Source organism: Diceros bicornis, chromosome 12, assembly GCF_020826845.1.
Source record: "Diceros bicornis minor isolate mBicDic1 chromosome 12, mDicBic1.mat.cur, whole genome shotgun sequence".
NCBI classification, from domain to species: Eukaryota; Metazoa; Chordata; class Mammalia; order Perissodactyla; family Rhinocerotidae; genus Diceros; species Diceros bicornis.
In genome coordinates this window covers 15,785,105-15,797,902 of record NC_080751.1, presented here as the reverse complement: position 1 = coordinate 15,797,902, position 12,798 = coordinate 15,785,105, and the positions used below count along the sequence as shown (strand labels likewise).

At 56.9% G+C, this 12,798-nt stretch overlaps 1 protein-coding gene across 3 annotated transcripts in view; it reads right to left on the bottom strand.

Moving 5' to 3' along the window:
- RAB11FIP5 (RAB11 family interacting protein 5) overlaps positions 1–12,798 on the bottom strand; it is a 38,850-nt gene that overhangs the window by 2,431 nt on the left and 23,621 nt on the right. The window contains exons 4-5 of one of the 3 annotated variants that reach the window (XM_058550948.1): positions 4,106–6,067; positions 102–291 (exon numbers count right to left, since the gene is read on the bottom strand). In XM_058550948.1, the coding sequence (XP_058406931.1) occupies positions 102–291; positions 4,106–6,067 (2,152 nt within the window). The remainder of the gene's footprint in view (positions 1–101; positions 292–4,105; positions 6,068–12,798) is intronic. The other 2 variants (XM_058550949.1, XM_058550950.1) reach the window with 2 other exon arrangements.

Sequence of the window (12,798 nt, the reverse complement as noted above, 5' to 3'; positions counted from 1 at the left end):
TCCGCCCTGCCCAACACCCTGCTCCTGACCTTGAGACGCCTGACCTCTCCACAGCACCACACATCTGGTCTGACACCCCCTGGCATCCTGCTGGGCCTCACCTTCAGCCTCTTGGTGTCCACCGTCTGGCCAACCTGAGGGGCCGGAGCCACAAGCTGAACGCTGCCAGATGTGACTGTCTTGAGCTTCTCCAGCCCGCTGCTCAGGGCTGTGCTCAGACTGGAGCGGGGCTGCTTCCTGTCGGGGCTGCCCTCCACGGGGGTAGCACTGAGGGGCTTCACAGGGTGGGGACTGCAGAGACAGACAGGAGATGCGTTACGGAAGGGATGGGCAGCACAAGGGAAAGGTGAGGCCACCTTCTCTGCAGGGTCAGCAGATCTGCTGGACAGAAACCCACCACTTGGTGGTGGCTGCCCCTACACAGCCAGGGCCGCAGGGCAGCTGTGCCCAGCATTCCTCAGCAACCCTTCTCTCCTCCCCCCTTACTGCTCCCCTTATTCCTCACCCCACCCCCTACACCCTCCCCATCTCACTCCCTCAGATGACCTCACCCTTCCCAGGGACAGCAGAGGCTGTTCTACAGACTGCGCCGCACTTATACCCAGTCTTTGCCAGGGCCGCCCCCTGCCCTCCATCTTCCCTCCTGCCTCTTCTACACTGTAACCTTTCCTTAGGGGAGTGATCAACCCTCCCACTTTCTCAATTTTCCCAGGACTGGGGATTCCCAGGATGTGGGACTTTCGGTGCTAAAACCAGGACAGACCTGAGCAAATTAGGACTCTTGGTCGCCCACCTCTCTCCACTGGTGGCTTCCCCTCAGCATCTACATAGGCCTGAGAAACCCTCCCTTGACCTCGTCTTGGCCCAGCTATCACCCTCAGTCATCCACCTCTTCCTCCTCCTCACCCAGAGCATGCAGGCTGCATTCTGTCTTTCTGAGTTCTTACCTCTTGTTGACTCCTCAACTTGTTGACTCCTCAACCAGTTACAACAGGACGGCGGTCCCCACCAGCCCATCACAGGTCTTCCTGCTGAGGCCACCAGCCTCGTGGCTCTCACCTCCGTGACCTCTGTGGAGCTGACCCTTGAACCTCTCCTTCCTTTGGGTTGCTCTCCTTCTCCCTCCTTTCCCCGCAAGACTTCTGTCTGCTTTTCTGACCTCTGACAGCCCCTTCTCAGTCCAGACTACTGTCTGCCCTTGGGTTCCCTCCCCTCCACCTCCTCAGCTCCCATCACCGCTAATCTCCATCTCCAGCCCAGACCTCACCCCTGAGCTCTAGACCCACGTAGACAGTCGCAGGCTGGCTCACACCACTTAGGGTCCACCCCAGGCGCATCACACTTGCCCTTTCCTGTGCTCCCCAGCGGCCAGTGGCACCATTAGCCTCCTGTGGCTCCAGTCAGAAACCTGGGAACCCCTCTGAATCCTCCACTTCAGCTTCAGCCTTAACAAACATCTGCCCTGCTACCTTCTCACCTTCTCTCACACCATCCCCTCCTCTCCAAGCCAGTGCTAGCTGAACCTTCCTTCTGGCCACAGCCGTCTTGCCTACCTCCAACCACTCCTCCATTCTGCTGTGGGATAATGTTCTCAGCCTCTCCAATGCTTAAGCAGCCTTTCCAGGCTCCCTATCAGGGTAAGAAAACAGAGTCTCTAACACAACTTGGCCCCTGCCCTTCCTCCTGGCCCTCTACTCCCCATGCACGCCGGCCAGGGGAAACGTGCTCTCTCTCATCTGTAGGCTCTGACAAAAGCTGTTCCTCTGCCTGGACACTGCCTCTTCACCTGCTGGCCTGCTAACTCCTACTCTCATTTCAAAGCTGTGCAAGGCCACTTCCTCCAGGAAACCTTCCTGATTCCCCCAGGCAACCTTCCTGATTCCCCCAGGCTAACTAAGGTGACCCTCCTCTGGGATCTCCCAGTACCCTGTACCTGTGATGGTCACCCCAGCTGCAAGCATCAGGCCCTCAAATCAACTAACCTGCCCCTTGGGGAACCTCTTAAAATGTACGCTTACTTCACAGAGGATTTGGAGCATTCAGGAGTAGCCCAAGGCCCCGAATTCCACTGGAGGAGGGCTCACCCAGACCCAGAGAAGCCAGCTCTGTTACTCAGGATAGGGCCGTGGATTCAGGCTCACAACCTGGGAAGAGTGGCAGAGAGCCCAGGCACGGGGCAGATAATAGGAAAAAGACTTATCTCAATCCTTCCTTCCCACCTAGGAGTTTGCATTAGGGATGGGCGAGCAAGGCAGGTCTACTGCCACCTATGGGCTGTGCTGGGGGAGGGGAGGAATACCAGAGGGGCATAAAACACCCTGAATGAGGGGCCAGGAGTCCTGGGCTCCCGGTCTGACTGCCCCCCTACATCTGAGGGACCCTGGACCTCTCATGGACTCCATTTCTTCATCTGAGAAATGGGGACAACTCTATTTAGCCCATCCACTTCATGATGTAAGGAACATGCCAAGTACAGACATGAAGCCGACTCTGAAGAGAATAAAACTTCTAAGAAGTGGTGAGTCGGGCCGGCCCCGTGGCTTAGCGGTTAAGTGCACACGCTCCGCTACTGGTGGCCCGGGTTCGGATCCCGGGCGCACACTGATGCAGCGCTTCTCCGGCCATGCTGAGGCCACGTCCCACATACAGCAACTAGAAGGATGTGCAACTATGACATACAACTATCTACTGGGGCTTTGGGGGAAGAAAAAAAGGAGGAGAATTGACAATAGATGTTAGCTCAGAGCCGGTCTTCCTCAGCAAAAAAAGAAAAGGATTAGCATGGATGTTAGCTCAGGGCTGATCTTCCTCACAAAAAAAAATAAATTAAAAAAAAAAAAAAGGATTATGTAAGAAGTGGTGAGTATAATTTGAAGTGGTGCTGGAATGCAGCAGGGCCAGCTGAGGATGCTATCATCAGAGCAAGGAGGCTGTGACCACCTCTCTTCCACACCTCCAGGAATGGCATCACCACCTACCAGCAGCCAGGGGCAGCTCAGATCCCTCCCCCACTTCTCATAAATCAGCACTGCTACCCTGGGCCTTCCCTTCAGGGGGTCACTTCTGTCTCCCCCTCTGGACTGGGAACTCCTTGGGAATCCAGGAGGGACAGTATCTTTCACCTCTGTTCAGTGTCTGACACACAATGGATGCTCGAGAATTTGGATGACCGAAGGTATGAGCCAGCAGGCCGCGGCCTCACAGAGGCCAGTGCCGGAGCCTGTCCTGATCCCCAAACCCCTCGCCCGGCCCTGCTCATCAGAGGCAGCAGCCACCTCTGCTCCCCCCCTACTTCTTCACTCAGGCCTCCTAGAGCACTAGCACCCCTCTGGACTCTGCTGCCCCTGCTAAGTCACACCCCATCACCCCCCAGTGACCTGTGTCTCCAGACCTCAGCTCTGCTCACCCCTCAGCAGCTACCCAGTGAGGTCACAGCCTCATAATTCTTCCACAACAGACCAACGCCACAGTGACCACAGTCACACAGGCAACCACTGTCAATTCAGCACACGGGCACCACCCCGAAAGGCACAAACGCAAACCAATGAAGCCCCTGATGAGGCTAGAGACCTTTCTTCTGAAGGTCATATACATGGGAAGCATTTTCTTTTTTCTTTTTGTCCTCTGAAGGTGTCTCTGGCTTTCCTCTCTGACCTCAGTCTTGGTCCCTCAGTCTCTGCCTTCCACAGCCTGCTCCCCCAGGGCCTGCCGTGGAGGACGTGGCCCCCATTTGACAAGCTTCACTGCCCCCAGCCCCTATTTCCTCTTGCAGCTAAGTGCCAGAGCTCTCGTCCCCCTTCCGCTGCCAGCCTGCATCACCTCTCCCCACCCCATTCCTCACCCCCTGCACCTCATCAGCATGATCCCCAAACTCCTGGCTTGTGGGGGCACCTGCGTGTCCAAGACCCAAAAAGGAGGCAGCTTCAGAGCCAGTACCACAGAAGGCTCATGTCCTCAAACCTCCCCTGTCCTGACTCGGAGTGAAGGAGACCCTCACCCGCCTCTGGAGGGGCTGAGGTTGGAATGGAAGCACCTCAGCCCTTGGGCTGCTCTGCCCCCCTCTGCCCCCTTCCTCTTGGAAAGTGTTCTCAGGGTGGCTGCTCACCTGGCACTGGGCTGTGGCTCCTCAGCTGGTCGTGTCTCCAAGGGCAGAAGCACAAGCGGGGAGGCTGGGGTGGCTGCAGCGCGGTCCTCCCCAAGTAGGGCGGGGGAGCCCCCAGGTGGGGAGCCTGGCTCCCCAGGGGGTAGGGAGGAAGAGGTCAGGGGCCAGGCTCCAGGCAGGGGAGAGCACGGAAGGCTGGGCCCCTCGTGGCGGTGGCTGGCCCAGTGCGGGAGAGGGGGCTGTGGAAAGGCAGGCTCTGGGGGGGTGGGCAGCTCTTCTGGACCAGAGTGGATGGAAGATTCCCTGGACCCTGGAGGGGATGTGGATGGGAGGCTGGGGGGATCTTGGCTCCCCCGAGACAAGAAGGGGTTCAAGGCATCCTCCTCCGAGGCCCACAGGTCAGCCTGTTGGGAGCTGCCAGACGGGGGCCCAAGCCCCTCTCCTCCTGGTCCCTGGCTCTGGGCCCCAGGAGCTTCAGGGCCTTCTCCTCTCTCTGGAGGCCCACACATGTGCTGACTCTGAACAGCCAAGCTTTCTGAGTCACAGGATATGGGGGCAGGACCCCCAGGGCAGCTGGTGGACAGAGATAGGCAGGGCCCAGCCCCAGGACGGCTGGCATCCTCCTCTAGGTCTTCCAGGCCTGGCTCACCCGGCGGGGTTCCAGAAGAACGGCTGTCAGACTCCAACCTTGGCTTTTCGCCCTCCTCCTTGGCCTCCTGGAGACCAGCAAGCAGCGCACTTCGGAAGGCATCTTCTCCTCCTGTCTCTGCCTCCCTGCTACTCAGTCGCCCTGCGGCCTCCTCCTCCTCCTCCTGGGACTCTGAGGGTGTGAAGAGGCGCGGTGGCTTGGGAGGTGGGGTGCTGGGCTGCAGCCCCTTGTCAGATGCCCCCTCTGGTTTGGGATCTGGCTCCAGCTCCAGTGGGGGAAGACCCTGGCTCCCCTTGGGGCTCACAGGTTCTGGTGACTCTGGCTGCACCTGGGGAGGAGGCGGCTCCTCAGACTCTCCCTGCAGGACTGGTGAGGACGTTTCAGCTGCAGGAGAAATGGTGACCACATCCCAAGGCCAGGAATTGTCCACTGTATTGAGCTCGTGCAAAAGCTGGCTTTTGCCTTGGGAGGCCTCCTCGTCCTGGCCCTCAGGGGCGTCATCGGGGCCAGGCAGCCTCTCCCACACACTGATCACTTCTGGGGAGCTAAAGAGAGATGTTGCACTGCCTGCTGGACTCTGCCCTGCTTCCCCTCCTGGGGCCGGCGGCTCCCTGTCTGCTTCGGAGTCTGAGGCTCTCGGGTGCAGCTGGACTGACGTGGAGGGCAGGCAGGCCCCTACCGACCCAAGGCGCCCCGGGTCAGCCGTGCTCGTGCTCTGGCGGTCCAGTCCCAAGTCCAGAGGAACCCTGGACTCCAGCCACACGCTGCTCCCACCTCTTCCTTCTCCCCCAGGGTCCCCCCGGGGCTCAGCTGCCTTCACTGTCATGGCCCCAGGCCGTGGGTCTTGCAGCCCAGTCACCTCCAGCCCCACTCCTGCAGGGGCCAGGATCTCGCTCCTGGCCTGTGGACGCAGCCTGCTGGCAGCAAAGACGTTGAAGGTCTCGTCCCACTCAGGCGGGGTTTTCCCAGGGGAGGCCAGGGGGGTGGGGCTGGCCCTCGAGGCACTGGGGAGAGAGGGAGCAGGTGAAGGAGAGTTTAGTGCTATGTCTGCTACGAGTTCCTCGAAGAAAGGGTTGCTCTGCAAGGAGGTGAGGAATGGGTTGGTGATACCCAAAAATCCAGATGGGGTGGCTTCAGGGGCAGCGGTGGCGGCAGCAGCAGTGGCAGCAGCGGGGGAGGTGGCTGCAAAAAGGTTAGTGCTTAGCATGGGAGCAGCGGTGGGAGCAGGAGTGGGAAGGGCCGGAGCACAGGGGGAGCAGGGGAGGTGGTGAGGAAGAGCAGCTGGGTCAGGTTCTACCTGAGGAGACACGTCCAGGCTGTGGAGGGAGACAAAACCATGAGCCTCCTGGTTAATGCCAAGACTGGAAACGCCCCTGCTGAATACCGCCCCTCGCCCCCACCTGCCTCCAGACGAAGTACCACACACCACACAGGGTGGGTTCAGGCTTGTGGGCCAGGGGACAGAGGGACATGTCACATTATTCGGCACCATCCAAGGAGGAAGATGCTGGAAGAGCTCCTTTAATCCTCACACCAACCCCAGAGAGCAATAATCCCATTTTACAGGTAGGATCCCAAGCTAAACCTAGTATCCTTTCCACTACCCCACGCTGAAGGTTCTACTCGACACCAGACTTACACCTGAAGAACCAATCAGAAAGTGCCTTACATCCCTTTAAGTACTGAGAGAGAGGAAAGAAAATACCAGCTGGCTTGGAGGGGACCAGAGAAAGGCCAGGCCTAGGTATCTGGCTGGACAAAGCCAGCACTAATAGAGCCCAGCAGGGCACCTGGAATTCTGACTCCTGAAACAGACGGGGTTCCACTGACCCCTCGCAGAAACAGGAGGTAATGATGGGCTGTCATCAGGCATGACGAGGTATCAATCAAAAAGAACCCGCCCCTCTCATTGCTTGGAGGGGTACCATAACCAGCCAAGGGGAACAATAAGACACTGCTGAGGATATCTACTGTCAGGTGTCCATACAGCCGGGCACCCAGCAGACAGTGCCTCTCACCAATGGCACCTAAGGGCCAGCTTTGAAAGCAGGCCTGCTGGGGAGACGAAGGCTGGAATGTGGCAGCAAAGGAAGCAGCAGCAACTCTGGATGTCACCAGGGGCCTCCTGGGGTCCCCCACACAGATGCCTGGCTCCTCTGGGAAATCCATTCCACAGTAGTGAACCTATACTCCCAAAGACACTGGAGAACACTTGTTGGTCTTCAGGTGGCCCCTCCAGGGTCCTCTCCAGGAGGCGGCATCCCCTGCACTTGCATCTAATCCACAGCACGCCACTGACTTGAAGGGTGTGGGCAGGGCAGATCTGGAACTAGAGCTCTTGGCTGCCCCAGGACACCCCCGGGACGCAGACAGAAGACAGTGCAGGAGCCGACACCCCAGGTGTCAGCAGCCTGACAGAGGTGGCACCTACCTGGCGGCTGAGCCCACCTGTCAGACCAGACCTCAGTGGCCTTGTCTACTATCTGAGCCCAGTCTCCCAGCCCCCGCTCTAAGCCCCAAGACCCCCCTGACCCCTGTCCAGGTAGAAACATCCTGGGGAACTTCTCTTCCCACAGAGAAATGCAGGGGCCGAGCCTTGAGGTGGCAGAAGCCAGGCTCACCAGTCACCCCACAGAAGTCCAGGCTGGGGTAGGAGGGGCACCTACGGAAAGAGGCCAAGGAGTCTGGAGCTTGCCAGCGTTCTTCTGGGAACCTGGGGCCCAGACAGAGTGAGGCAGAGGCAGGGCCAGCTTGTCCACAAACACCAGGGGCAGACAATGGGAAGGAGTCCAGTTCAACCAGCAGCTAAGGTGGGTTTCCCAAGACAGTCTGTGAGTCTGTGGCCCAGCCTCACAGGCAGGACACAGCCAGGTCTCAAGCCCCTGGGTTTCTCTTAAGATTCCAGCTTGCAGAGACTCTCCTGACCCTATTTTTGCCCTACAATAACTCCCCATCCAAGGGTGGGTTCTCAGCCTCATGCCACCTTCTAGACATGGAGAGAGAGGAGGTAAAAATCCCCATCCACTCCCACAATACCCGGGCTTCCCAGCACTATTCTGCCTCTGTGGTCATGACCTGGTGAAGATACTGGAAGAGGGAAAATCCTGGGCCCAGAGTCCCAACCCTTGCAAATGTCCCTTCTCCCTTCATTCCAGGCAGGCCCCAGGACCAAGGCACACATGCCTACCCCGGGGACCAAGGAGAGTGATGTACCACCACCATGCGGGTCAAGACCCTGCCTGAGCCGCCCCCCACTGAAGCACCCATACCAGATACAGCCCAACCCTGCCAACAGGACTCGGACCCCAGGACAGGGCTGGGGTACTCTGAGCCACCTCTCTCCCTAGTCCCCTTTGTGAGTGGCCAGAGGGGTCTGAGGGAAGAGAGCTCCATCAACATAGCACCAAACTTAGCTCTACACCTCTTCAGCCCCGGCCTGGCCCCACTCACCCACCCAGTCTGCAGCAATCTGGCTGGCAGTTAGAACTGCAGAGCAGGAGAGCAGCAGGTAAGTAGGCTGGAGCCCCAGGCTAGGCTGGCAACCCCGACGGGCTCCCCAGAGATGCACACAAACCCGTTGGTATGGAACCAGCAAAGGGCTCTCCCTGGAGGAAGGGACTCCAGGTGTCAAGCCTGGCAGACTCCCCAGAGCTGGTGGCACCTCTGAGAACAGCCTGTCCATGCCTTCTACCTAGCAACATGCCCCACTCCATGCCTCCCTCGCCCTTGCTCCACATGAGGTGCACATTCTGAAGTTTCTCACTTTAAAATGTCCCCTCCCTACCATTCCACCCGGCACAGATCAGAGACTTGCTCCCATGTGTGCTTATCTCTGTAGGTTATGCTCTGAGGACAGACATAAACACTTGCATCCTGGAACCCACCGAGCCAGCCCAGCATAGCGCCATTCCCCCACCAAGCAGCAGGGGCTTCAGCATATGTTGATTTGTCTTCTCTTTTAGGACGGAAAGTTGGGGAAAGAAACCAAAAGTCCAAATGTCTCTGCCCCTTCAACCTACAGGAATAAAACTTTAGGGCCTGCAGGAACCTTAGAACAACTGGTTGAACCTGCCACTTAATGCCGAAATCACCTGTTCACTCTGACAGCTCCCTCTTCTTAAACACTGTTGCTGGGCAACTGACTCCACCACCAGGCCACCTCTGCAGCTGGAGGCCAGGTTTCACTGGTGGACAGCTCTTCCTTAGGCTGAGATGAGCTCTGTGTCCTTGTTATTTCCACGCATTGCTCCCAGAGGTGGCATGTGGATCTGGAAAGGCTCTCTACCAGGCCATCCCCCAAAAAGGCCAAAGCCAGCTGTCAGACCATACCCACCCTAGCCAACTTGCCCTTCAACCATCTCTCCTAAGACACGATCTCCTGGCATCTGTCTGAGATGTGCCCCAAAGTCCAGGAAACGTGTCCAGGAGACTGGACATATCCTCTCCCCTCATGTGGGCACAATGAGATGACATTGTAAGAAGGGCCTTGTAAGTTGTGAGTAGGGAGAACATATAATATATGTTCCAAACCAGAACATTTTTAATATAGTAAAGGGGCATTATTAACTATGCCAGGAAATCAGGCACAAACAGGACACGTGGCCACACTAACTGACTGGGCACACACCATAGTTACTCGTTTACTCCACTGAGAATGCTGCTGAGACTGCACACTCCAGGCTCACGGGGACCTTGTCCACCACTCCTGATAAGGGGCTGGGCGGATGCAGGGATTGCTAAAGGCCACCACAATACACTTGCCTCTACATGGTACCACGCTTAGCCCCAATTAAAAAAATGTTTGCATTCAACACTTGATCCCCTACTGTGCACAAAGTTCCATGGTCAGTGTAGGGGGAGGGCAGTGGAGCACCAGGGGTCCTGCCCTCTGGAAGCTCATACTCTAAAAGGGTCAGAAAGGGACAGACACAAAGACAAGCCACTGTGGCACTGCGGGCGTACCACCCGTGGTCTCAGCAGTCCTAACACACGCTAAGTAGCCGGTGCTGCAGCTCAGGGTGAATGGCTCCCAGCAGGGCTGCTGAGCAGGGCTGAATCCCATGGCCCAGATGGGCCTTAGTCTCAACTACCCACTGCCCCGGATGCACACAGCTTGGTAGAGGCCCAGTGTATCAGCCATGGGGACCTGGCAGAGAGAGCCAGGTCAGGAGGTACAGGAGGACCATCTTCTCTGCCCTTCACACTCTCCTTCCCTCTCTTCCGGCCACTGCTGCCTCCAACAGCAGCAGCTTTTTCTGGATGCAGACAGCCAACACATACTGCTTCAGGCCTCTCCACGGGGCATCAATGCTACGGGGGAGCACTAGAGGGCGCCGCTGCCCTTCCTAGTGAGGAACACTCAGCAATCTGCAATTCAGCCCCAGGCAGACGCACCCCAAACCTCTGGGCCTGTGGATAGGCTCCCTGTGCCCCACTGTGGATCATGCAGCTATATTCAGTCACTCCAGTTCTGGGTGTCTAACCTACAGCTTCTTGCCACGAGTTAGCTCACTTCTCATTCTCTCCTCAAAAGCCCTACGCAAGCCCTCTGGGTAAATACCAACAGTCATTTCTTCCAAGCCAGCCTCCCTGGCTCTTCAAGGCACACAGGGCCAGGCTGATGTTGATGAAGCTCAATGGCCAGGTCTCACACCTTTCCAGGCCAGGCCACTTTACCCAAAGAATAGCTCCTCCTGCCCTACCTGGATGCAAGGCCACAGAGCCTGCCCCTGCAAACAGCCCCAAGGAGGGCAGGAATGCCCGGGTACCCTCCAACCAGCTGAGGACAAGCTGAGAATTCAAGCATGAGAAGAACAAACACCTCAGCTTCCTATGTCCATCAGTGACCCTACTTCTCTTGACTCTGAAAGGCTATTAGGAGACATGGAGAAACAGGAGAAGGAAAACGGAGGCTGTAAGCAGGAGCAATGACAACCCCAATATCACTCAAAGTCAATGTCACTCAAAGTCATGGCCTGCAGGGGTCTAAGCCCAAAGCCTTGGTACATGCCCAGAAACGACCTCACAGAGAGACGTCCGCCCAGCACCTGTCCTGCCCCAGAAAAGGCCCAGAGACACCTCACAAATGAGCCCATGGTCTGTGCCCCTTCTGACCCAGGCCCCCAGCTCCTCCCAGCAAATGCCCCATCCAGGGCTCCCATCACCTCCCTCCAGCCTACCACCTACAAATATCTCTGAGCTGCCACAGGGCCACCAGGCTCAGCCTGGGTACTTGAGAAAGGCCCATCACCTCATCCCACTCTTCCCCCAGGCTGTAGGTGGTCAGCAGTTCCCCTGGGCTCTGTTGAGTAGGGGGCTGAGCAGTAGGGACAGAAGCTGCTACTAAGCAGGGGAGGCATCACCCAGAGACTGACCCACCCCACACACTCGTCTATGAGGCTGTATGGAGGGCTGCCAGCCGGCCAGGGCCCAAACCTAGAAAGGTCCTGGGGGATTTCTCTCCCCAATCCTCTCAGCAGACTCAGAATTTCACAGGGAAAGGGAAGAACCAGGACTTCCAGAGCCCTCTCCCCTCTGCTGGGGAATAGGTTTAGGGGCCCTCCCTCTGCCCTATTTCTTGACCCTTCACCACTGTGCCCAGCCTTCTCACCCCACCTCCTATCCATATAACCACAGAGGCGGAGGAGCAGGCTGGCCGAGAGAACAGAAACAGCCGCCCTTGCCACACTGGATGGGGTTGCCGCAGATGCTGCCTGTCCAGGGCTGGCCCCAGGCCCTTGGGAATGGGGGGAACACCTGCTCCTATGGCCTATGCCTGGAGCCACTCCCTGGGCCCTGGTGGACAATGCAGCAGCCTCTGCTGACTGAGAGTTAGGAGGAGGCAAAGGGCTAGGGTGAGGGTCAGGGAATGTGATATTGTGATTTATAAGAAATATATATTTGGTCATTCAGATGACCAAACCTGAAATATATACATTTGCCATATATTTTTGGTCTTCATCCACAGCTCCTGGCTCACAGTTCCCCAAACCCTTGGAATTTATGGAGTGATAACAGCAATAGGCGCATCTTTTGCTCTAATATTTGGTCTCTTGTCCTCAGTTCCTGAAATAGCTTCAGAGCCATAAAGGTGAAAGGGGTGCCTTGTTATTGGTGCCCCTTTCCACCACACCTGGGTCTATGTTAATGAGGTGACTTTTGGAAAGAACGTAAGGGTGGGGGCTGGTTGCCAGGGCAACCAATCCAGTGACTGGAGGGTTGGAACTTTCAGTCCTACTCCCTGACCTCCTGGGAGGGGACAGGAGTGGGAGGTTGAAGCAGTCACCAATGGCTGATGATTTAATCAATCATGCCTATGCAATGAAGCCTCCATAAAAAGCCAAAAGGATGAGTTGGTGAACCATCCTTCCGAGTTGCTGAACACGTGGAGACTGGGGGAAGAGTGGCACACTCAGAGGGCACGGAAGCTGTGTGCCCCTTCCCCATACTCTGTCCTATGCATCTCTTTCATCTGGCTGTTCCTGAGTTAGATCCTTTTAGGATAAACCAATAATCTAATAAGCAAAATATTTCTCTGAGTTCTGTGAGCTGCTCTAGCAAATTAATTGAACCCAGGGAAGGAAGGGGTCGTAGGAATCTCTGATCTATAGCTGGTTGGTCAGAAACACAGGTGACAACCTGGACTTGCGACTGGCATCTGAACCGGGGGGGGGGGGGGGGGGCAGTCCTGAAGGACTGAGCACATGTGGAATCCGATGGTATCTCCAGGTAGATAATGTCAGAATTGAGTTGAATTGTAGGACACCCACCTGGTGTCAGAGAATTCTTTGATGTGTGGGGACACCCTCCCCATGTTGGAATTGGGTGCAGAATCCTAACTGGTACCAGAATTCTCTTAGGACCTCTGCCCAGGGCCTGAGCTGAAGGACTCCTGCATCCCTCTCATGGGTGGGACTCAGCACATTCAAAACAAAGCAGCTATCATCAGCACTTGCCATACCTCAACACCAAGAGACACCACAGAGGGCCAGAGCCTCAAGGGTCTCCAAGGACAGAGGGTAGGTCACAGATTTCAGGGGAGCTACCC